This window comes from Chrysemys picta, chromosome 18, assembly GCF_011386835.1.
Source record: "Chrysemys picta bellii isolate R12L10 chromosome 18, ASM1138683v2, whole genome shotgun sequence".
NCBI classification, from domain to species: Eukaryota; Metazoa; Chordata; order Testudines; family Emydidae; genus Chrysemys; species Chrysemys picta.
In genome coordinates this window covers 876,027-894,790 of record NC_088808.1, presented here as the reverse complement: position 1 = coordinate 894,790, position 18,764 = coordinate 876,027, and the positions used below count along the sequence as shown (strand labels likewise).

Below are 18,764 nucleotides of genomic sequence, written 5' to 3'. Positions count from 1 at the left end.
AAGCCAGGCATAGTATAAACTATCTAACTGACAGAAAAAAACTGGGAGGGGGGAAATGAAACTTATCTGACTAAAAAAAAAAAAGCCACCCTAGATAAACTGTATAAACAACTATCTATCTATCTATCTAAAGCGAGAAATAATTGAGTGAGACTGTTGAGCTCCATCTCAGGCTGGGGACAGTAGAGCAGGAACCGAGGAGCTCGGGCCGCACGTGTGCCTTATTGAGGCACATTCAGCGCGTGAGGCAGGCACGCGCACGAGCGGCCCGTACAAGTACTGCTGTAAAAATCTCCAAGCGAAGGCACAGGGGTGCACCAAAACCTGGAATGGAGTATTCACAGGGACATCTCTCAAAGAAGAACATTTCGTTCTGTAAGGAAGATTCAGACACATTCACTTCTTAGAGCGGAGGTCGAAGGAAGAAGAACACAAAAAATCGACCCAAATAAGGTTGGAAGATGCAATTTTGAGGGATTTAAAAAGCCTAAATGCTCCCTTACTGACTCTTGCCAAAGGAAGATGACTTGCACAACCATTCAAGATGGAAGCCTGCTTCATTCTACATGCCACCATAGCTACATCATAGCCATGTGATGCTGCTCACTACTGAGCTGCCTTAATTTCATTTATTCTAGGTAAATTCTAGGGAGGTCTCTTAGCTCAAACCCCTTCATATTTGTAGGGTTTCTCCTGCTACTACTTAAGTCAGGTAATTCTCTTATAGTCTCACAGCATATTCAATTAAAATTAAAGAGTACTCTGGTCTTGCAAATATATTCATGAAATAATAATTTTTTCTAGCCTCAAATTTTTTTAAAATTAGGCTTGTTTTTTTCTTTTTCAAGATCTTAAATCAAGATGAAATATTGGTTCATATTAAAGAAGTTTAGGATTCTCCAAAGACTTGGAATCTGTATCCAAAATGTAAAGACATTTCTCATCTACCTAAATCAAACAAAAGGCTGCTGATACACAGCACAATACTGTGCTGCCCAGAGCATCATCAAGGGCGCTCTGTACGCACGAACACAAACGTTACCTGTTTCTGAGGTATCCCCTGCTTTCTCCAACTTTTCTCCCCGTTCCTCCTCCGATACATTAGACAGCTGTCTTTTCACCTCTTTGTATGAACTTCCTCCAGATGTTACACTTGCCACAGAGATCAATGGGATGGCCTGGCTCTCCTGAGGGAAATGGGAGATTAAGATTTACACAGATTCACATGTGTACACAGTTTCCTGTGTCTTGCAGTGCTGCATATGGGGCAGATTACATGTTAGGATCTTTAAACAAGGGGTAGATAACTGTAGTCTCTTTGGGCTTTCCAGCTTTGGATGCGTTATTCAATGTCATCTTTGTGTAGCAAAACCTAGGTTCACACGTACTCTGCAGCCAACATAACATCATTAGCCAGACATACCTCTTCTTTCTTTTCTCAGTCTCACCTTACACACAATATATTTGTACTCTCTCTGATGGAGTGTAGCAGGCATTCGATGCCCCCTGCTGGAAGCCCTACCGCCTTGGCACACCCCATCCAAAGGTGGGGCTGGGGTCGGGGTGGGGTGGGGTGCAGGAGTCAGGGGAGAGGGCTGGGTGTGTGTGAGGGGGGTGCAGGAGTCAGGGCAGGGGGCTGGATGTGTGTGAAGGGGGTGCAGGAGTCAGGGCAGACTGCTGGGGTCGTGGGGGTGCTCCCAGCCCCCTGCCCTGAGCATCTCACAGCAGAGGGCTGGAGGGGGGATGCCCTAATTCCACCCCCTTCCCCAAGACCCCGCCCCTGCCTCTTCTCCACCTCCTCCCCTCCTCACTCCGGCAAACAGCTGATCGGCGGCAGGGAGAGGGGGAAGGGCAGGAACGCAGCACGCTGGGGCAAGAGTCGGGGGAGAGGGGAGCTTGGATGCCAGCGGAGCCTGCCCTGCTGCAGCAGGACAGAGCCCTAGGAGCCGGCAGCACCAAGCTTCTGCCCCCAGGAGAGAGTGGGAGGAGGAGAAGAGCAGCCAGGCCAGGGCCCCTTCGGAGCATGGGCCTGATGCCATGGCGCTACTGGTGCCATGGTAAATCTGGTACTGCCTCCAGTGGCTAGTAGGGCCAGGTGCAGGCCAAAGCTAATCAGGTCCCAACAGGCAAGACAAAAAACTAAAATTAGAGTGAGCTTGCTGTGTGAGACACTCCACTGGTTCAGGCTAACCTGTGACAGTCCCATTAGCTCTGCAGAGCCTCTGAATTTATGAGAAAGAGATTCTAACTCAATTATGCAAAGTGTGGGCCATTGATGATCATTTAGAACCTTGATGACTCCCATTGATTAGGACAATTGGTTGTAAATGGCTCTGTTTACTTGCAAGACTTCCTGTGTTCGTGTAAGCCAGCTCAGGAAGAATGGTGGAAAACATCTTAAACCTGCTAATTTTCCATTTAGAAGGAGGGGTGGGAATCCAGAGAGACAAAAGATTCTTGTCCTTGTGCCAAAGCTATAAAAGGGCGTGGAGCAGAACAAGGCGGCGGCAGTCATGAGAACACCCCTGTTTTTCACCTAAGATGCCTGCTGTAACTAACAAGGACTGTACCAGGGGAAAGGATTGGGCCCAGACTAGGAAGGAGTCTAGTCTGTGAAAGAAGCTTATTGGAACATCTCTAAGGGTGAGATTTACCTGTAAACAGTTTCTTAATGTATTAGGCTCAGACTGGCATGTTTTATTTTATTTTGCTTGATAACTTACTTTGTTCTGCTTGTTATTACTTGAAGCCACTTAAATCCTACTTTTTAAACTTAATAAAATCACTTTTGTTTATTAATTAACCCACAGTAAGTGATTAATACCTGGGGTAGCAAACAGCTGTGCATCTCCCTCTATCAGTGTTATAGAGGGCAGACAATTTATGAGTTTACCCTATATAAGCTATATACAGAGTAAAACAGATTTATTTGGGGGTTGGATCCCATTGGGGTCTGGGTGCTGGCGATAAGTGACCTGCTGAGCAGTTTTTGGTTAAAGTCTGCAGCTTTGGGGGCGTGGACCAGACCTGGGTCTGTGTTACAGCAAGCTAGCGTGTCTGGCTCAACAAGGCAGGGTTCTTGAGTATCAAGCTGGCAGGGAAAATGGTCTCAGAGGTAATTCCAGCATGTCAGGTGACAGTCCCAAGGGTGTCTATGTGACCGAACCCATCACACCATACTATCAAATGTTTAGTAAGATCCCCAAGTTAATGAGAAAATGAGTCAATGCACATTCTGACCATACTCTTCAGGGCCCAAGATAAGCCACAAGGCAGACTTGAGTAGGGTGCAAAAGTCCACACAGAGTTAACTGAAGCAGGTCCTAACCCTTCCAGGGCAGAGATTCCCTGCAACAGTTTAGTTAGGACCTTGACAGGCCTATCCTGGATAGCACAAGAGCCCTTTTTGTAGTAAAGCAAAGAAATAGTCCCCAAAAAACAATAGTCCTGTGCCAGACCTATGATCCTCCAGGGAGTTCTGGCAGGCAGCAGTCTCTGCAGAGGTTCTGAGCTGGTCCTTTCCTCAGGGACCAAAGGACAGGAGTCTGTGCTCCTTGCTGGTCAGCCACCTACTGAGTTGTTCTCTTCCCTTTTAATTACCCGCTTCATCACCAGACACTGAGTGCAGGTGTAACAAGGTGAGGCTGAGTGGGCCCATTGCAGATCATTAACCCTTGCTCACTCAGAGTGGCGTGGTATGCCCCCATCAGATACACCTACAGCCATGAAATGACACGTTTTCAAACCTCCATGTGGCAGTGCAACGACTCACCAGCGCGGCGCCTCCTGCTGGTCGTCCTGGGAATTAGCTCTTCCAGCCCAGAGCACCCTCTGCAGGCTGGTGTCTCGCCTGCCGCTGGCTCCCGTGTCCCTCCTGGACCCTGGTGCCTCTCTATGTCAGGGTTCTTCCCCCAGCAGTAACCCACAATCTGGGTCTCCCCACCCAGGGGAACCCCCAACCCCCTATCCACACCTTGCCTCGGTGGCTACTACCAGCCACCATCTAGCCCCCGCTCACTGGGGCGGACTGCAATCTGAAAACCACTCATCACTGGCAAGATGGGGTTTGGACCTGCTGCCTTTCCCAACCCTGGGCTGCACCTCTGCAACCCCATACCCTTCCCAGCCTTTAGCAAGGCCTGCAGCCTGGGAGTTTTCCAGGCTGGAGCTCCCCAGCTCCTCTGGCCTTCCCCCAGCCCTGCTCCACTCTAGGTACCCTGCTCAGCTACCAGGCAGTCAGCCCTTCTCTGTCCACTGCTAGAGAGAGACACTTGTTCAGTCTCTGGCCCTCAGCCCTCTTATAGGGCCAGCTGTGGTCTGATTGGGGCATGGCCCCACCTGTGGCTGCTTCCCCCAATCAGCCCAGCTTTTCCCCTGCCACAGCCCTCTCCCAGGGCTGTTTTAAGCCCTTCAGGGCAGGAGCGGGGTGACCACCCCGCTACACTCCATCACATCTTCAATCCCATTTATTTTAAAATTCAAAATATCTAATTCATAAAATCATAGAATCATAGAATATCAGAGTTGGAAGGGACCTCAAGAGGTCATCTAGTCCAACCCCCTGCTCAAAGCAGGATCAATTCCCAGCTAAATCATCCCAGCCAGGGCTTTGTCAAGACGGGCCTTAAAAACCTCCAAGGAAGGAGACTCCACCACCTCCCTAGGTAACGCATTCCAGTGTTTCACCACCCTCCTAGTGAAATAGTTTTTCCTGATATCCAACCTGGACCTCCCCCACTGCAACTTGAGAACATTGCTCCTTGTTCTGTCATCTGCCACCACTGAGAACAGCCGAGCTCCATCCTCTTTGGAACCCCCCTTCAGGTAGTTGAAGGCTGCTATCAAATCCCCCCTCATTCTTCTCTTCTGGAGACTAAACAATCCCAGTTCCCTCAGCCTCTCCTCATAAATCATGTGCTCCAGACCCCTAATCATTTTTGTTGCCCTCCGCTGGACTCTTTCCAAGTTTTCCACATCCTTCTTGTAGTGTGGGGCCCAAAACTGGACACAGTATTCCAGATGAGGCCTCACCAATGTCGAATAAAGGGGAACGATCACGTTCCTCGATCTGCTGGCATTGCCCCTACTTATACAGCCCAAAATGCCGTTAGCCTTCTTGGCAACAAGAGCACACTGTTGACTCATATCCAGCTTCTCGTCCACTGTGACCCCTAGGTCCTTTTCTGCAGAACTGCTACCTAGCCATTCGGTCCCTAGTCTGTAGCAGTGCATGGGATTCTTCTGTCCTAAGTGCAGGACTCTGCACTTGTCCTTGTTGAACCTCATCGGGTTTTTTTTGGCCCAATCCTCTAATTTGTCTAGGTCCCTCTGTATCCGATCCCTACCCTCTAGTGTATCTACCACGCCTCCTAGTTTAGTGTCATCTGCAAACTTGCTGAGAGTGCAGTCCACACCATCCTCCAGATCATTAATAAAGATATTAAACAAAACCGGCCCCAGGACCGACCTTTGGGGCACTCCGCTTGAAACCGGCTGCCAACTAGACATGGAGCCATTGATCACTACCCGTTGAGCCCGACGATCTAGCCAGCTTTCTATCCACCTTACAGTCCATTCATCCAGCCCATACTTCTTTAACTTGGCGGCAAGAATACTGTGGGAGACCGTATCAAAAGCTTTGCTAAAGTCAAGGAATAACACATCCACTGCTTTACCCTCATCCACAGAGCCAGTTATCTCATCATAGAAGGCAATTAGGTTAGTCAGGCACGACTTCCCCTTCGTGAATCCATGCTGACTGTTCCTGATCACTTTCCTCTCCTCTAAATGTTTCATAATTGATTCCTTGAGGACCTGCTCCATGATTTTTCCAGGGACTGAGGTGAGGCTGACTGGCCTGTAGTTCCCCGGATCCTCCTTCTTCCCTTTTTTAAAGATGGGCACTACATTAGCCTTTTTCCAGTCATCTGGGACCTCCCCCGATCGCCATGAGTTTTCAAAAATAATGGCTAATGGCTCTGCAATCTCACCCGCCAACTCCTTTACCACCCTCGGATGCAGCGCATCCGGCCCCATGGACTTGTGCACGTCCAGTTTTTCTAAATAGTCCCGAACCACTTCTTTCTCCACAGAGGGCTGGTCACATTCTCCCCATGCTGTACTGCCCAGTGCAGCAATCTGGGAGCTGACCTTGTGCGTGAAGACAGAGGCAAAAAAATCATTGAGTACATTAGTTTTTTCCACATCCTCGGTCACTAGGTTGCCTCCCTCATTCAGTAAGGGGCCCACACTTTCCTTGATTTTCTTCTTGTTGCTGGGCGTGCGCACTGCTGGGTCCCCGCAGCAGGCCCAGGGGGTTCGGGGGCGCCAGAGCCGCAGCCACCGAGCGCAATGGCCACTTCCTCCCCCCGCGGCAGTGGGAGCTGCAGCAGCAGCTGCTCCCAAGTCCTGCTGCCCGGGGGGGGGGGGGGAGAACAGCCGCCGCCTGGCCCCACGGGCCGCCCCCCTCCTCTCCCTACCACCCAACTGAGTCCTGCCTGCTCGGGGCCAGGCCGGACTCTTACTCACCCCGGCCCCGCGCTTCCCCTGCGTCTCCCGGGCCTCCCTCCAACGCTTGTGGAGGAAGGTTTTTTTTTTTTTTTGCCCCGCCCCCCCGCGTCACCCTCCAAGATCTCTTTTGAATGTTAACAGCTAATTGAGACTCCATCATTTTGTATGTATTGTTGAGATTGTTTTCCAATGTGCATTACTTTGCATTTATCAACATTAAATTTCATCTGCCATTTTGTTTCCCAGTCACCCAGTTTTGTGAGATCCCTTTGTAACTCTTCGCAGTCTGCCTGGGACTTAACTATCTTAAATAGTTTTGTATCATCTGCAAATTTTGCCACCTCACTGTTTACCCATTTTTCCAGATCATTTACAAATACATTGAACAGTAATGGTGTTAGTACCGACTCCTCAGGGATACCACTATTTATCGCTCTCCATTCTGAAAACTGATAATTTATTCCTACCCTTTGTTTCCCATCTTTTAACCAGTTACTGATCCATGAGAGGACTTCCCTATTATCCCATGATGGCTTACTTTTCAAAAGTCAATTTAAATTAAATACATATTTTTTTAAAATTATATTTTTTAGAAATCTAGACCTGTTATGTATTTTGGTGTAACTTGCATTATCATTATGTTAAATTTGCATTATCCTAACAAAACATTTACTTTATTCATATCTCTTTTATATGTTGCAGGTCAAAGTGAAAACGAAAAGACAAAAAACAATACAACAATTTTTCCACTCAAAGGCCTCAAAAACTAACCAAGGTGAAGAACACATCAAGAACCAAGAATATATCAACATGTCATCTGAAGGCTCAAGTGGTATATCTACATCCGACCAGCCCGAAGCACAAATACAGCTACCTACTGAAGAAACAGTGCCTCCAAAACCTAAAGGCAGTTCCTGATGTTTGTCGGTCAAAGTGTTCCCATTTATTGAAGTTACAAAAGATGGCTACTGGTGCACCTCTTGCAAAAAAGCTTACGAAGAAGGAAAGCTTCCCAATGCTATAACTGGTGAAAGTGGAGGAGCTTGGTTTGTCAAACCGATCAGCAAAGCCAATGCTGACAAACTACGTGAAAAGACTGCAAAACACCCAGCCTCTGGAGAGCATCAACATGCAGAAAGCCTTATAAGCCCACTTTCAAAGCCAATTTTAGAAGTACTTAATGAGGCTGTTAAGAATGCTGGAGACACAACACAGTTCACGTGAATAAACATGGCTGTGACATCCTACTTTCTATTTAAGCAAGAGACACAACACACTACAAACTGGAGGCCAATGTTAAGTGCATTGTCACTTGTTCATCCTCAAGCTGAACACTGGTTCCGAACAAGTCCAACAAATGCTCACTATCTTTCTGCAAGAAACCCAACTGACTGGCTAGAAGCATGCGGTGCAACAGTGAAAGACTCAACAGTTGAAAAAGTGACGAACTCTCTCACCATATTAAAAAAATTTGCATATATGGCTGATGAAAGCACCGATGCAAATGAGCATCAAGTAACTGTGTATGTTATCTTGATGTCAGTGGTCGGCCAGTAGATGCATTTCTAGATGTTCAAGTTATAGAAGACACATTGGCTGCATCTGTGACAACCCACATCTTAGAAGAGTTAAATGCTTGTCAATTGGACCTCAAACAGATGGCTGCTTGTGCATTTGATGAAGCTGCAAACTTCTCTGGAAGACATGGTGGAGTACAAGCTTTGCTCAGAGAAAACTGTAACCCTAATCTCTCCTATACACATTGCAGAGGCCATCTACTCCAACTAGCACTAGTATGAGCTGCAGAATCTACAAAAGACATTTAAAAAGCTATAAATTTAATGTCTTCATTGTATTCTTTTTTCAGAAAGAGTCCAAAAAGACTGAATATCTTGGAAAATACAGAAGGTATAATGGGTCTGAAGTTCAGATTAGTCCAAACTGGGAAAACCTGCTGGCTTTCTCATGAGCGATCCTTGGCTGTTGTCTTAAAATTACTCCAGCTGTTATTACTGGCTTTGGAAAGTATCTACCATGATGGGATGGATCTAAGTAGTGAGGCTGGTGGATTACTTTTGCTACTACGTTCAGAGAAGACTATTGCCATTCTCTCTCTCGTAAGTCTACTGTTGAAACCACTTGGGTCATTAAACAATGCCATCTGAATGGAAATCAGTTTGTTTTTTTCATTGGTATAGACATAGATCAGCCTCTTGGTGAATAAGCAACCTTATCCATATGCCAGACAAGATGTTGGGAGATAGGGAGAGGTGGGGAAGGAAAGAGGAGTCTAGTTAAAGAGGAGAGTGACAAAGGGGAGATGCCAAGTGAGAACTGATTGCTGTAGAGAATATATATCTCCTCAATATATGTTCCATTCTATGCATCCGATACATACATAAGAACAACAATGCTACAACAGTAGTAGATCTTTGTCCAGCAATAGAAGCTACATTTGGATCAAATCAGAGAGCTATCCATTGAAAAAGTACTGGAAGAAGCAAAGATTTCAGTCCAGAAGTTGACTAATGAAGGCATTTATATTGAATCCTTAAGTGAAGAAGACAAGAAGTATTTGTTAAGACAACTGAAAAAGTACACAGACTTGATTCTTAAAAATCTACAACAGCGACTTCTAGATTCTACTCAACCTCTACGTAGCTTTTACAGATGCCTGTCCTATAAAACACAAACAGTTGAGTGGAGTGAGGCACTACCAGCAATGGGGCTGCCATGTGATCAGGACAGAATAGAGAATTTGAACACAGTGGAATATCATACGATGAATGAATGAAGATTTGACTTCAACTTCTTTTTTATCATCACTAGTGGCTCGACCCGATCTTTGTGTTCTGTTTCCTGGGATGAAAGAAGTAAGAATTCATCTCTTGCTACTCCCAGTCACAACAGCTACAGTTGAGCGTTCTTTTTCATCATTGAATAGAATTTTGTGTTCTGAAAGAAGTCGCCTTCTGCCTGATCATGTGAATGAACTAATGAGCATATCAATTGAAGGAATGGAAGTACCGGACACACGAGAAGCCACCAAAGATGAACGCATTGCATTCAAGAAGTTCATTAACAGAGTTGTGCAAAATTATAACAAGAAATCAAGAAGGATGTAGACGTAGTGCTTCATAGAAGGATTGAGTAGCCAACTTTAATTTGTGTGATGATTTTAAAACATGAGTTAAATCTAATAAAATGGTCATGAAACATTTTTCAGTTTTTACTATGGTGCCATACAGCCCACCTTCACTCTCACTGTCTCACCCCTCTTGGCCCTGATACCCCACCTCCCCGTAAATTCAAACACACACCCCTAATATCAATTTCTGGGTAAAACACTGGACGGGTTGCATATAAAGAGTTATGTATGTAGGCCAGTAAGAGATTCTTAAAATAATCTGTGGAAGCATCTGATAAACAAGTTTGTCCTAGACAGGGAATGTTGTTTTGCCTGTTTCGCCATTGTAAATTGAGCAAGGTGACACCAGAGACAGTGTAAGTTCATTTGCATCTGAGTCCACAGGAAAAGCAAACAGAGGAGGGCAAGGAAGCCAGGATGGCATCAGTTTCTTGGGGGACAAGTAGTTGAGAAAAACTTTATCCCTTCAGAAGAATACATCTCAAAGGTTTATTGGACTATAAAAAGAAGGGGAGGGAGGCCCTTTGCCTCAATCATCACTTAAATTGGACAAATGAGGCCTGTGGTCTTGGAATCCATACAAGATGAATCCTTCAACCATCTGGGCTGAAGACGCTGAGAACTGACTGTAGGTGAGAAACTGCCTGAGACCAGATTGTGAACTGTCAAGCTTTTAGACATCAGAAAGCACATTTTTCCTTTTGTTTTGTTTGTAACCATATATGTCTTTTTCTCTTGCTTAGTATCACTTAAATCTCTGCTCTTTATTAACAAACATATGCTTAATTTTACTATAAATGACCTCAGTACTGTGTATTAAGTTGAAGAGTGTGTCCACAGTGAGTCAACATGCTGGTGTGTGTGCACTGTTACTTTGGAGACTGCAGACTTCATAATTCCTGCGAGTGTCCAGTGAGAGGGACTGGACACTGCAGAGAGGTATGTCTGCGAAACTAGGTCTCACTGAATGTTACCTGCAAGGCTAGATTAAGACAGGCAGAGTCTTGAGGAGTTTGCTGGGAAGGCAGACAGCGGTGTGGCAGGGAGTTGACACACAGTTGAAGTTCCAGCAAAGCTCTTTCTTGCTGAGGCCAAGTGGAGTAACACATTGGTAGGGCCCTACCAAATTCACAGCCATGAACAATGCGTCACGGACCATGAAATCTGGTATACTTTTACCCTGTACTATACAGATTTCAAGGGGGAGACCAGTATTTCTCAAACTGGAAGTCCCGACCCAAAAGGGGGGCTGTGTAGGGGGGGATATTGTAAGGTATTTGTAGGGAGGTCACGGTTTGTCACCCTTACTTCAGTGCTGCCTTCAGAACTGGGTGGCCAGAGAATGATGGCTGTTGGCTGGGCACCCAGCTCTGAAGGCAACATCACCCTTATTTCTGTGCTGCTGCTGGTGGGGCTATACCATGCTATGCCACCCTTACTTCTGTGCTGCTGCCTTCAGATCTGGGTGGCCAGAGCGTGGCGGCTGCTGGCCAAGGCCCCAGCTCTGAAGGCAGCGCAGAAGTAAGAGTGGCAATACTACAACCCCCTACAATAAATTTGTGACCCCCACCCCAACCCTCTTTTGGGTCAGGACCCCAACAGTTACAACACTGTGAAATTTCAGATTGAAATATCTGAAATCATGAAATTTATGATTTTTAAAATCCTATGACCGTGAAATTGACCAAAATGGACCGTGAATTTGGTAGAGCCCTGCACATTGGCTTATGGTTCTGGGAGCACTGGAGAAGAGCATCACAATAGGTAAAGACACAAGAGCCTACACCTGAGGGGGTGCACTCAGAGGGACTAGAAAGGGGACAGAGATGCAGCTAGCCTGGTAGCCATGATAGCCTCCATAATAAAAATGCCCAAATGAAATGTTATTCAGCAGGCTTCAGCACTGAGCAGATTTTATAGCATGAGAGCTTCACTCTCAAGCACGATGGTATTAATATTGTTGCAAACAATAAATTAATGCTAGTTTTATACAGAGATTATGCTTGCGAGCTACTGGAGTAGAAGACACACTCCCACAGCCAGGGTTAGAATCAGATACATACAGTGTGATAAGAGTAAATTGCTTTCATTGTACACTTACGGAATTGAAGAGCTCGGTGGTCAGGCCAAGATAGTTGTGCAAAGCCAAGAATGTCACTCTTTGGAGCCTCACCATGATGATCTAGGAGCGGGAGATCAAACACAGGGAGCAGGTGAATACTAAATACACCAACATCCACTAACCCACTCTTTTTGTCCTATGACTGCAGAAGTGTTAACAGGCCACTCTACCTTGAATATTCCCTTACAATTTGTGCTAACTACTTATGCTAAACATTCTGTTCCACTTTGCATTTTGCTGTGATGCTGGGAATAGCTTTCCCCACAGCTGAAGAAGAGCGCTGTGTGGCTTGAAAGCTTGGGCTCTCACCAAGAGACACAGTAGGAGGTTGAGCCAGGAGAAAAAAATAGTGGGTGCTTAGCACAAACCAGAGAATCAGCTATTGCATGGGCAGACCGCACCAGCTGTTTGCTCCCCTGCAGCCAATCAGCTCTCCCCATCTGGCCAATCAGGCGGCTTCATGCCAAAAAGTTATCTTCAGCTGTTTTGGCCAGAAGCCAGGTTCCCAGCGTGTGTGGTGGCAGCAGTTCCCAGCCCAGCTCTGACTGCAGCAAGCAGGTGAGTCTTTTTCCAGGGCAGAGAGAGCCGGGCTGGGGCAAGCAGGGACACAGGCAGCTTCTGGGCTGACCTCAGGGGCTGGGGGGAGACAGCCTGGGGAGGCCGGCAGCTTCTCGGCTGGCTGCAGGGGGCTAGGGCTGGGAAGACAGGCAGCCAGCTAAGCAGATGCAGTGTCTGGCACCCCTCTTTGGTATGAAGACCTCAAAATCCCAACTTGGGGGGAGGGGGTGTTTTTGTTTTGTTTTAATAAAATTACAATCTCAAGGGGCAAGTTGGGTCTGGTGTCCCAATTTTAGAGGCTCTTGCAAGAACTATAAAGGGCCTATACACTGTTGGCAATAAACAAGTAATGATGATATTTATAATATTGATCATGACATCTTGATGTCATAAACACCCTTCATAAGAGCATATGATCCAAAATCTACAGTTCTCTACAGAAGGTTTCAGAGTAGCAGCCGTGTTAGTCTGTATCTGCAAAAAGAACAGGAGTACTTGTGGCACCTTAGAGACTAACACATTTATTTGAGCATAAGCTTTCGTGGGCTACAGTCCACTTCTTCGGATGCATAGAATGGAACATATATTGAGGAGATATATATTCTCTACAGCAATCAGTTCTCATTTGGCATCTCCCCTTTGTCACTCTCCTCTTTAACTAGACTCCTCTTTCCTTCCCCACCTCTCCCTATCTCCCAACATCTTGTCTGGCATATGGATAAGGTTGCTTATTCACCAAGAGGCTGATCTATGTCTATACCAATGAAAAAAAACAAACTGATTTCCAGAAGTGCTGAGCACCCAGATGCTCAGATTCTAAGTCCCCATTTTTTCAAGATCTTCAAAAAAGGACAGCGTATTGGGGGTTAGCGAGGGAATGACTTATGACCAGCCCCAAGGAAAGACACTATGTCTTGAACTAGAGACATTGGAAACTTACAGAGGGGCAATAAGCTGTCTTCATCGCCATTAGATTTCCCTCTGCCATTCTTTGCCCACCACATATCCAGGGGAAAGTTAGTCATATATCATTCTTAAGAGTCCAATAAAGGTGTCACAATAACACAAATTAATTAAGTGGTAGCATTACTCAAGAGCAAAGATTAGAACTTATTCCAAGTACCCACTGCTACAGCAGTTCAGAGTTTGCAGATGTTTGGGAAGTAAATATCTAGGGCCAAATTCTGCTCTTTGATGAGCAGAGGCAGCCCCCACGGACAGTAACAGGAGCTGCATATTTCTGAAGGCAGAATCTGGCCTCAAGGGGGAAGAAAACTTCGGCATGTTGGTCCAAGGAAGGGTATAATGTGATGAAATTAAGCCGAGACACATTTAGGAAATATTTCCCTCATCCCCACCTAACATAAAGATCAATCAAACTGTGTGATAATATCCTTGGATATGTGATGGCAACCCCAACACTTGGGATACTTAAATATTGGACAAAACCCTGAAAATATGCTAAGGAGAACAATTCTGCACCAGCAGAAGGATGGACTAGCTGGCCGGATAGGGAAAAACCTTTTAAAGGAAAGATGGATATAAAAATTTTATTAAGATGATGTTAAAAAAAAAAAGTGAACAGAGTTTGAGCATAGAAGTTTCTGGTTATCAGGGAATAATGTACAGATTATCGAGGGTGCAAAATTTGGTATAAAATCAGGTGGCATAAGGAATACATAATAAAAACAAACTACAGATCAGTCTTACCTGTACCATTCTGACAAGAGTTTCAGGATACTTCTGGAAAACATCCTGAAAAACACTAGCTGGAAGTCGCAATATAGTGGATGGTGTTCCTGCTCGGGCTGAAACGGTTTTATATGGAGCAGGGTGACCCTATTAAAAAAGCATTAGAGAAACGAGTTTACTATTTGCTCCCTCTTGTACCACTGTCCACCTGCCTCAATTCTTCCTAATGACATTACACCACTTTTTCCTTTGATGCACACCATCCTAATTCTCCGGCCACAAGAGAAAGATGTGCTCCTATGCTCCGTGAATTGTCCAGTCGGGGATATAAGAGGTCAAGATGGTCAACAGCATTCACAGGGTCAACTCCATTTGCCTAGGAAGGGGGTAGGCAAAATGAGAAATCCCCACAGTGTAGCTCATCATCAAGTAGATGAATCTGCTGGGTTACTGATTCTGTAATGCTACAGAGAAAGCCAGGCTTCAGAATTAATGTCAAATTGATACTCCAGTTCTCCAAAGAGGTTGAGAAAAGGCCTTTTGGCAGGTCTATTCACCTATGCTGCCCTCGGTCACATTCTGGGGTGCGTTCCAGATCAGTGAGAGATTGCGTCACCACCTGCACCGCAAACCTGCATGCCACACAATGCTTTGCTGTGGTAGCTCCCAACTTGGGCCACTCACAAACAGCCTGCCAGCATGCAGGTCACCCAGAGTGTCTGTGTATAGCTGCAGCCCTGGTCCAACAACTCTGACCTCAGCAGCCTGTCAGCAACACTCCAGCCCCCCTCTGGCATTCACCAGTCTTAGGCCTGGTCTACACTAGGAGGTTATGTCGAATTTAGCAGCATTAACTCGAATTAACCCTGCACCAGTCCACACAACGAAGCTATTTATTTCATAGAATCATAGAATATCAGGGTTGGAAGGGACCTCAAGAAGTCATCTAGTCCAACTCCCTGCTCAAAGCAGGACCAATTCCCAACTAAATCATCCCAGCCAGGGCTTTGTCAAGCCAGGCCTTAAAAACCTCCAAGGAAGGAGACTCCACCACCTCCTTAGGTAACGCATTCCAGTGTTTCACCACCCTCCTAGTGAAATAGTTTTTCCTAATATCCAACCTGGACCTCCCCCACTGCAACTTGAGACCATTGCTCCTTGTTCTGTCATCTGCCACCACTGACAACAGCCAAGCTCCATCCTCTTTGGAACCCCCCTTCAGGGGGTTGAAGGCTGCTATCAAATCCCCCCTCATTCTTCTCTTCTGGAGACTAAACAATCCCAGTTCCCTCAGCCTCTCCTCATAAGTCATGTGCTCCAGACCCCTAATCATTTTTGTTGCCCTCCGTTGGACTCTTTCCAATTTTTCCACATCCTTCTTGTAGTGTGGGGCCCAAAACTGGACACAGTATTCCAGATGAGGCCTCACCAATGTCGAATAAAGGGGAACGATCACGTTCCTCGATCTGCTGGCCTACTTATACAGCCCAAAATGCCGTTAGCCTTCTTGGCAACAAGAGCACACTGTTGACTCATATCCAGCTTCTCGTCCACTGTGACCCCTAGGTCCTTTTCTGCAGAACTGCTACCTAGCCATTCGGTCCCTAGTCTGTAGCAGTGCATGGGATTCTTCTGTCCTAAGTGCAGGACTCTGCACTTGTCCTTGTTGAACTTCATCAGGTTTTTTTTGGCCCAATCCTCTAATTTGTCTAGGTCCCTCTGTATCCGATCCCTACCCTCTAGTCTATCTACCACGCCTCCTAGTTTAGTGTCATCTGCAAACTTGCTGAGAGTGCAGTCCACACCATCCTCCAGATCATTAATAAAGATATTAAACAAAACTGGCCCCAAGACCGACCCTTGGGGCACTCCGCTTGAAACCGGCTGCCAACTAGACATGGAGCCATTGATCACTACCCATTGAGCCCGACGATCTAGCCAGCTTTCTATCCACCTTACAGTCCATTCATCCAGCCCATACTTCTTTAACTTGGCGGCAAGAATACTGTGGGAGACTGTATCAAAAGACATAGAGGTCTCTTTAAATCGATGTCTGTACTCCTCCCCGATGAGGGGAGTAGCGCTAAATTTGACATGGCCATGTCAAATTAGGGTAGGGGTGTATGGAATTCGACACTAATAGCCCCGGGAGCTATCCCACAGTGCACCACTCTGTTGACGCTCTGGACAGCAGTCCGAGCTCGGATGCTCTGACCAGCCACACAGGAAAAGCCCCGGGAAAATTTGAATTCCTTTTCCTGTCTGGCCAGTTTGAATCTCATTTCCTGTTTGGACATCGTGGCGACCTCAGCAGCACTGGCAACGATGCAGAGTTCTCCAGCAGAGGTGACCATGCAATCTCAGAATAGAAAGAGGGCCCCAGCATGGACTGATCGGGAAGTATTGGATCTGATCGCTGTGTGGGGCGATGAGTCCGTGCTTTCAGAGCTGCGATCGAAAACACGGAATGCGAAGATCTATGAGAAGATCTCAAAAGCCATGACGGAGAGAGGATACAGCCGGGATGCAACGCAGTGCCATGTGAAAATCGAGTAGCTGAGACAAGGGTACCAGAAGACCAAAGAGTCAAACGGACGCTCCGGATCCCAGCCCCAGACATGCCGTTTCTACGAGGCACTGCATTCCATTCTAGGTGCGGCCGCCACCACTACCCCACCACTGTCCGTGGACTCTGACGATGGGGTATTGTCGACGGCCGCTTCCTCGGAGCTGTTCGCGGACGGGGAAGACGAGGAAGGAGATGAGGAGGACGAGGCAGTCAACAACGCTTCAACGCTGATTTCCCCGACAGCCAGGATCTCTTCATCACCCTCACGGAGATCCCCCACCAACCCTCCCAAGGCCGTAACCCGGACCGTGAATCAGGGGAAGGATCAGTAGGTAAGTGTTTTAAACATTTATTTTGAACAGAATAGGAATGGTATCTTAACAATAGGTTTTTCATGATTAGTTTGCCCTAGGTGCTTTAGTTTTTAGTCCTTGCCAGTGCAGCTACTGGAAAATTCTGTCAACATGTCCGGGGATAGAGCAGAAATCCTCCTGGGACATCTCCAGGAAGCTCTCCTGGAGATATTGTGAAAGCCTTTGCATGAGGTTCCTGGGGAGAGCGGCCTTATTGCGTCCTCCATGGTAGGAAACTTTTCCGCGCCAGGCTAGCAGCAAGTACTCCGGGATCATTGCCTCGCAAAGCATGGCGGCATACGGCCCTGGTGTTTGCTGGCATTCACGCAGCATGCGCTCTTTCTCTGTCTCCGAAATCCTCATCAGAGTGATATCACTCATGGTGACCTGCTTTGAATTAGGGGAATGTTAGTATTGGGACTGATTGCCTGTTCCTTTACATAACTGTAACCGGCTGTTTACAGCCACGTGGTGGAGGTGGGACAGGGGTAGCATGCAGGGATCTTTCCCGGGGACAGCCGTGAGGCGGGTGGGACAGAGGCAGAGTTCATGCTGGCTGGATTGCCGGCAACAGGAACTGGTCAACGCTAGGAGCATTGCTTGGAACGTGAAAGGAGGGCACTGCTATAAATTAAGCTTTAAGCAGCCAAAAGTCTACGGCTTACCATGTCCGCCTGCTAGCCAAATTCCGTTGTCCAGCCCCGCTTGTGTGATCTGTAAAGCAAGACCCCAGGCACTGAATGCGAAGGCCGAAAATTCGACCTTGTACTGAGTGTGCACGTGATAGGTAATGTGCATGGTCTTGTTCACAGAGAAAGACTATATTCATTGTTTGCAAAACTGTATCTTTGTGAGGAATTCACTCCCTTTTTCCCATCCCACAGCTGCGAGTGTCTCCCGAGCTACCCCGGCATCCCCCTCCCAGAGGCAGGCGCAGATCAGGCGACGAAAGAGAAGGACATGGGACGAGAGGTTCTCAGAACTTATGGGCTGCTCCCGAGCCGAGGTGGCACAGCAGACCCAGTGGAGGGAGAACATGTCACAATACCAGTGATCACACAGCGAACAGGAGGACAGGTGGCGGCAGGAAGACCAGCAGGCGACTCAAACGCTGCTTGGACTAATAAGAGAGCAAACGGACACGCTCCGGCGCCTTGTAGATGTTCTGCAGGACCGGAGGCAGGAGGACAGAGCCCTGCTGCATTCTCTCTCTAACCGCCCTCCACCGCCACAAAGTCCCATCCCCCCCTCACCCAAAGTCCCAAGAAGGAGGGGCGGCAGGGGCCGTGAAAACTGTCACTCCACCCCGGCAGACTGCTCAAGTACCAGAAGGCTCTCATTCCCAAAAATTTGATAAGTCCTTTCCTTCACTCCAAAAGCACCTCACCCAAGCCCCGTCCCAGTTTCAACCCCTAACTGTGTTGTTGTTAATAAAAAATACGTTTCTGCTAATTACTGTTTCCGTCATGTTCTTTTAGGGGAGAGCGTGTTTGAAGGGGGGGAAGGAGGTTGGTAATTGGAGAGGACAGTCACCTTTACCAGGGTACAGACACGGGGGCAGGTTCAGCAGGTCACCCACACATTGCAGTCACTAGGCACCCTGGTCAGTCTGGGAGGTGGTTTTCATGTTCTGGGGGGGGGGGGGGCGGGGGCTATGGAGTCTGTGGCGGGGGAGGGCGGTTACAGATCTTATGCAGCGGTCCTTAGCCTGGATGACAGAGCCACGCAGCAGGGGATCTGTAACCGCCCTCCCCCGCCACAAAGTCACATAGCCCCCACACACAGAGTCCCGAAAAGGAGGGGTGGCAGGCT

The 18,764-nt window shown here is 47.2% G+C and overlaps 1 protein-coding gene across 15 annotated transcripts in view; it reads right to left on the bottom strand.

Moving 5' to 3' along the window:
• The window catches only part of PNPLA7 (patatin like phospholipase domain containing 7), a 420,470-nt gene that overhangs the window by 312,664 nt on the left and 89,042 nt on the right, over positions 1-18,764 (bottom strand). For 14 of the 15 annotated variants that reach the window (XR_010593664.1, XR_010593665.1, XR_010593663.1 and 11 more), the window contains 3 exons: positions 14,049-14,177; positions 11,760-11,840; positions 1,043-1,187 (listed from right to left, as the gene is read on the bottom strand). Coding sequence is in view for 12 of the 15 variants with exons in the window: in XM_065572470.1 (XP_065428542.1) it covers positions 1,043-1,187; positions 11,760-11,840; positions 14,049-14,177 (355 nt within the window). In the remaining 3 variants the exon portion in view is untranslated. The remainder of the gene's footprint in view (positions 1-1,042; positions 1,188-11,759; positions 11,841-14,048; positions 14,178-18,764) is intronic. The other variant, XM_065572479.1, reaches the window with a different exon arrangement.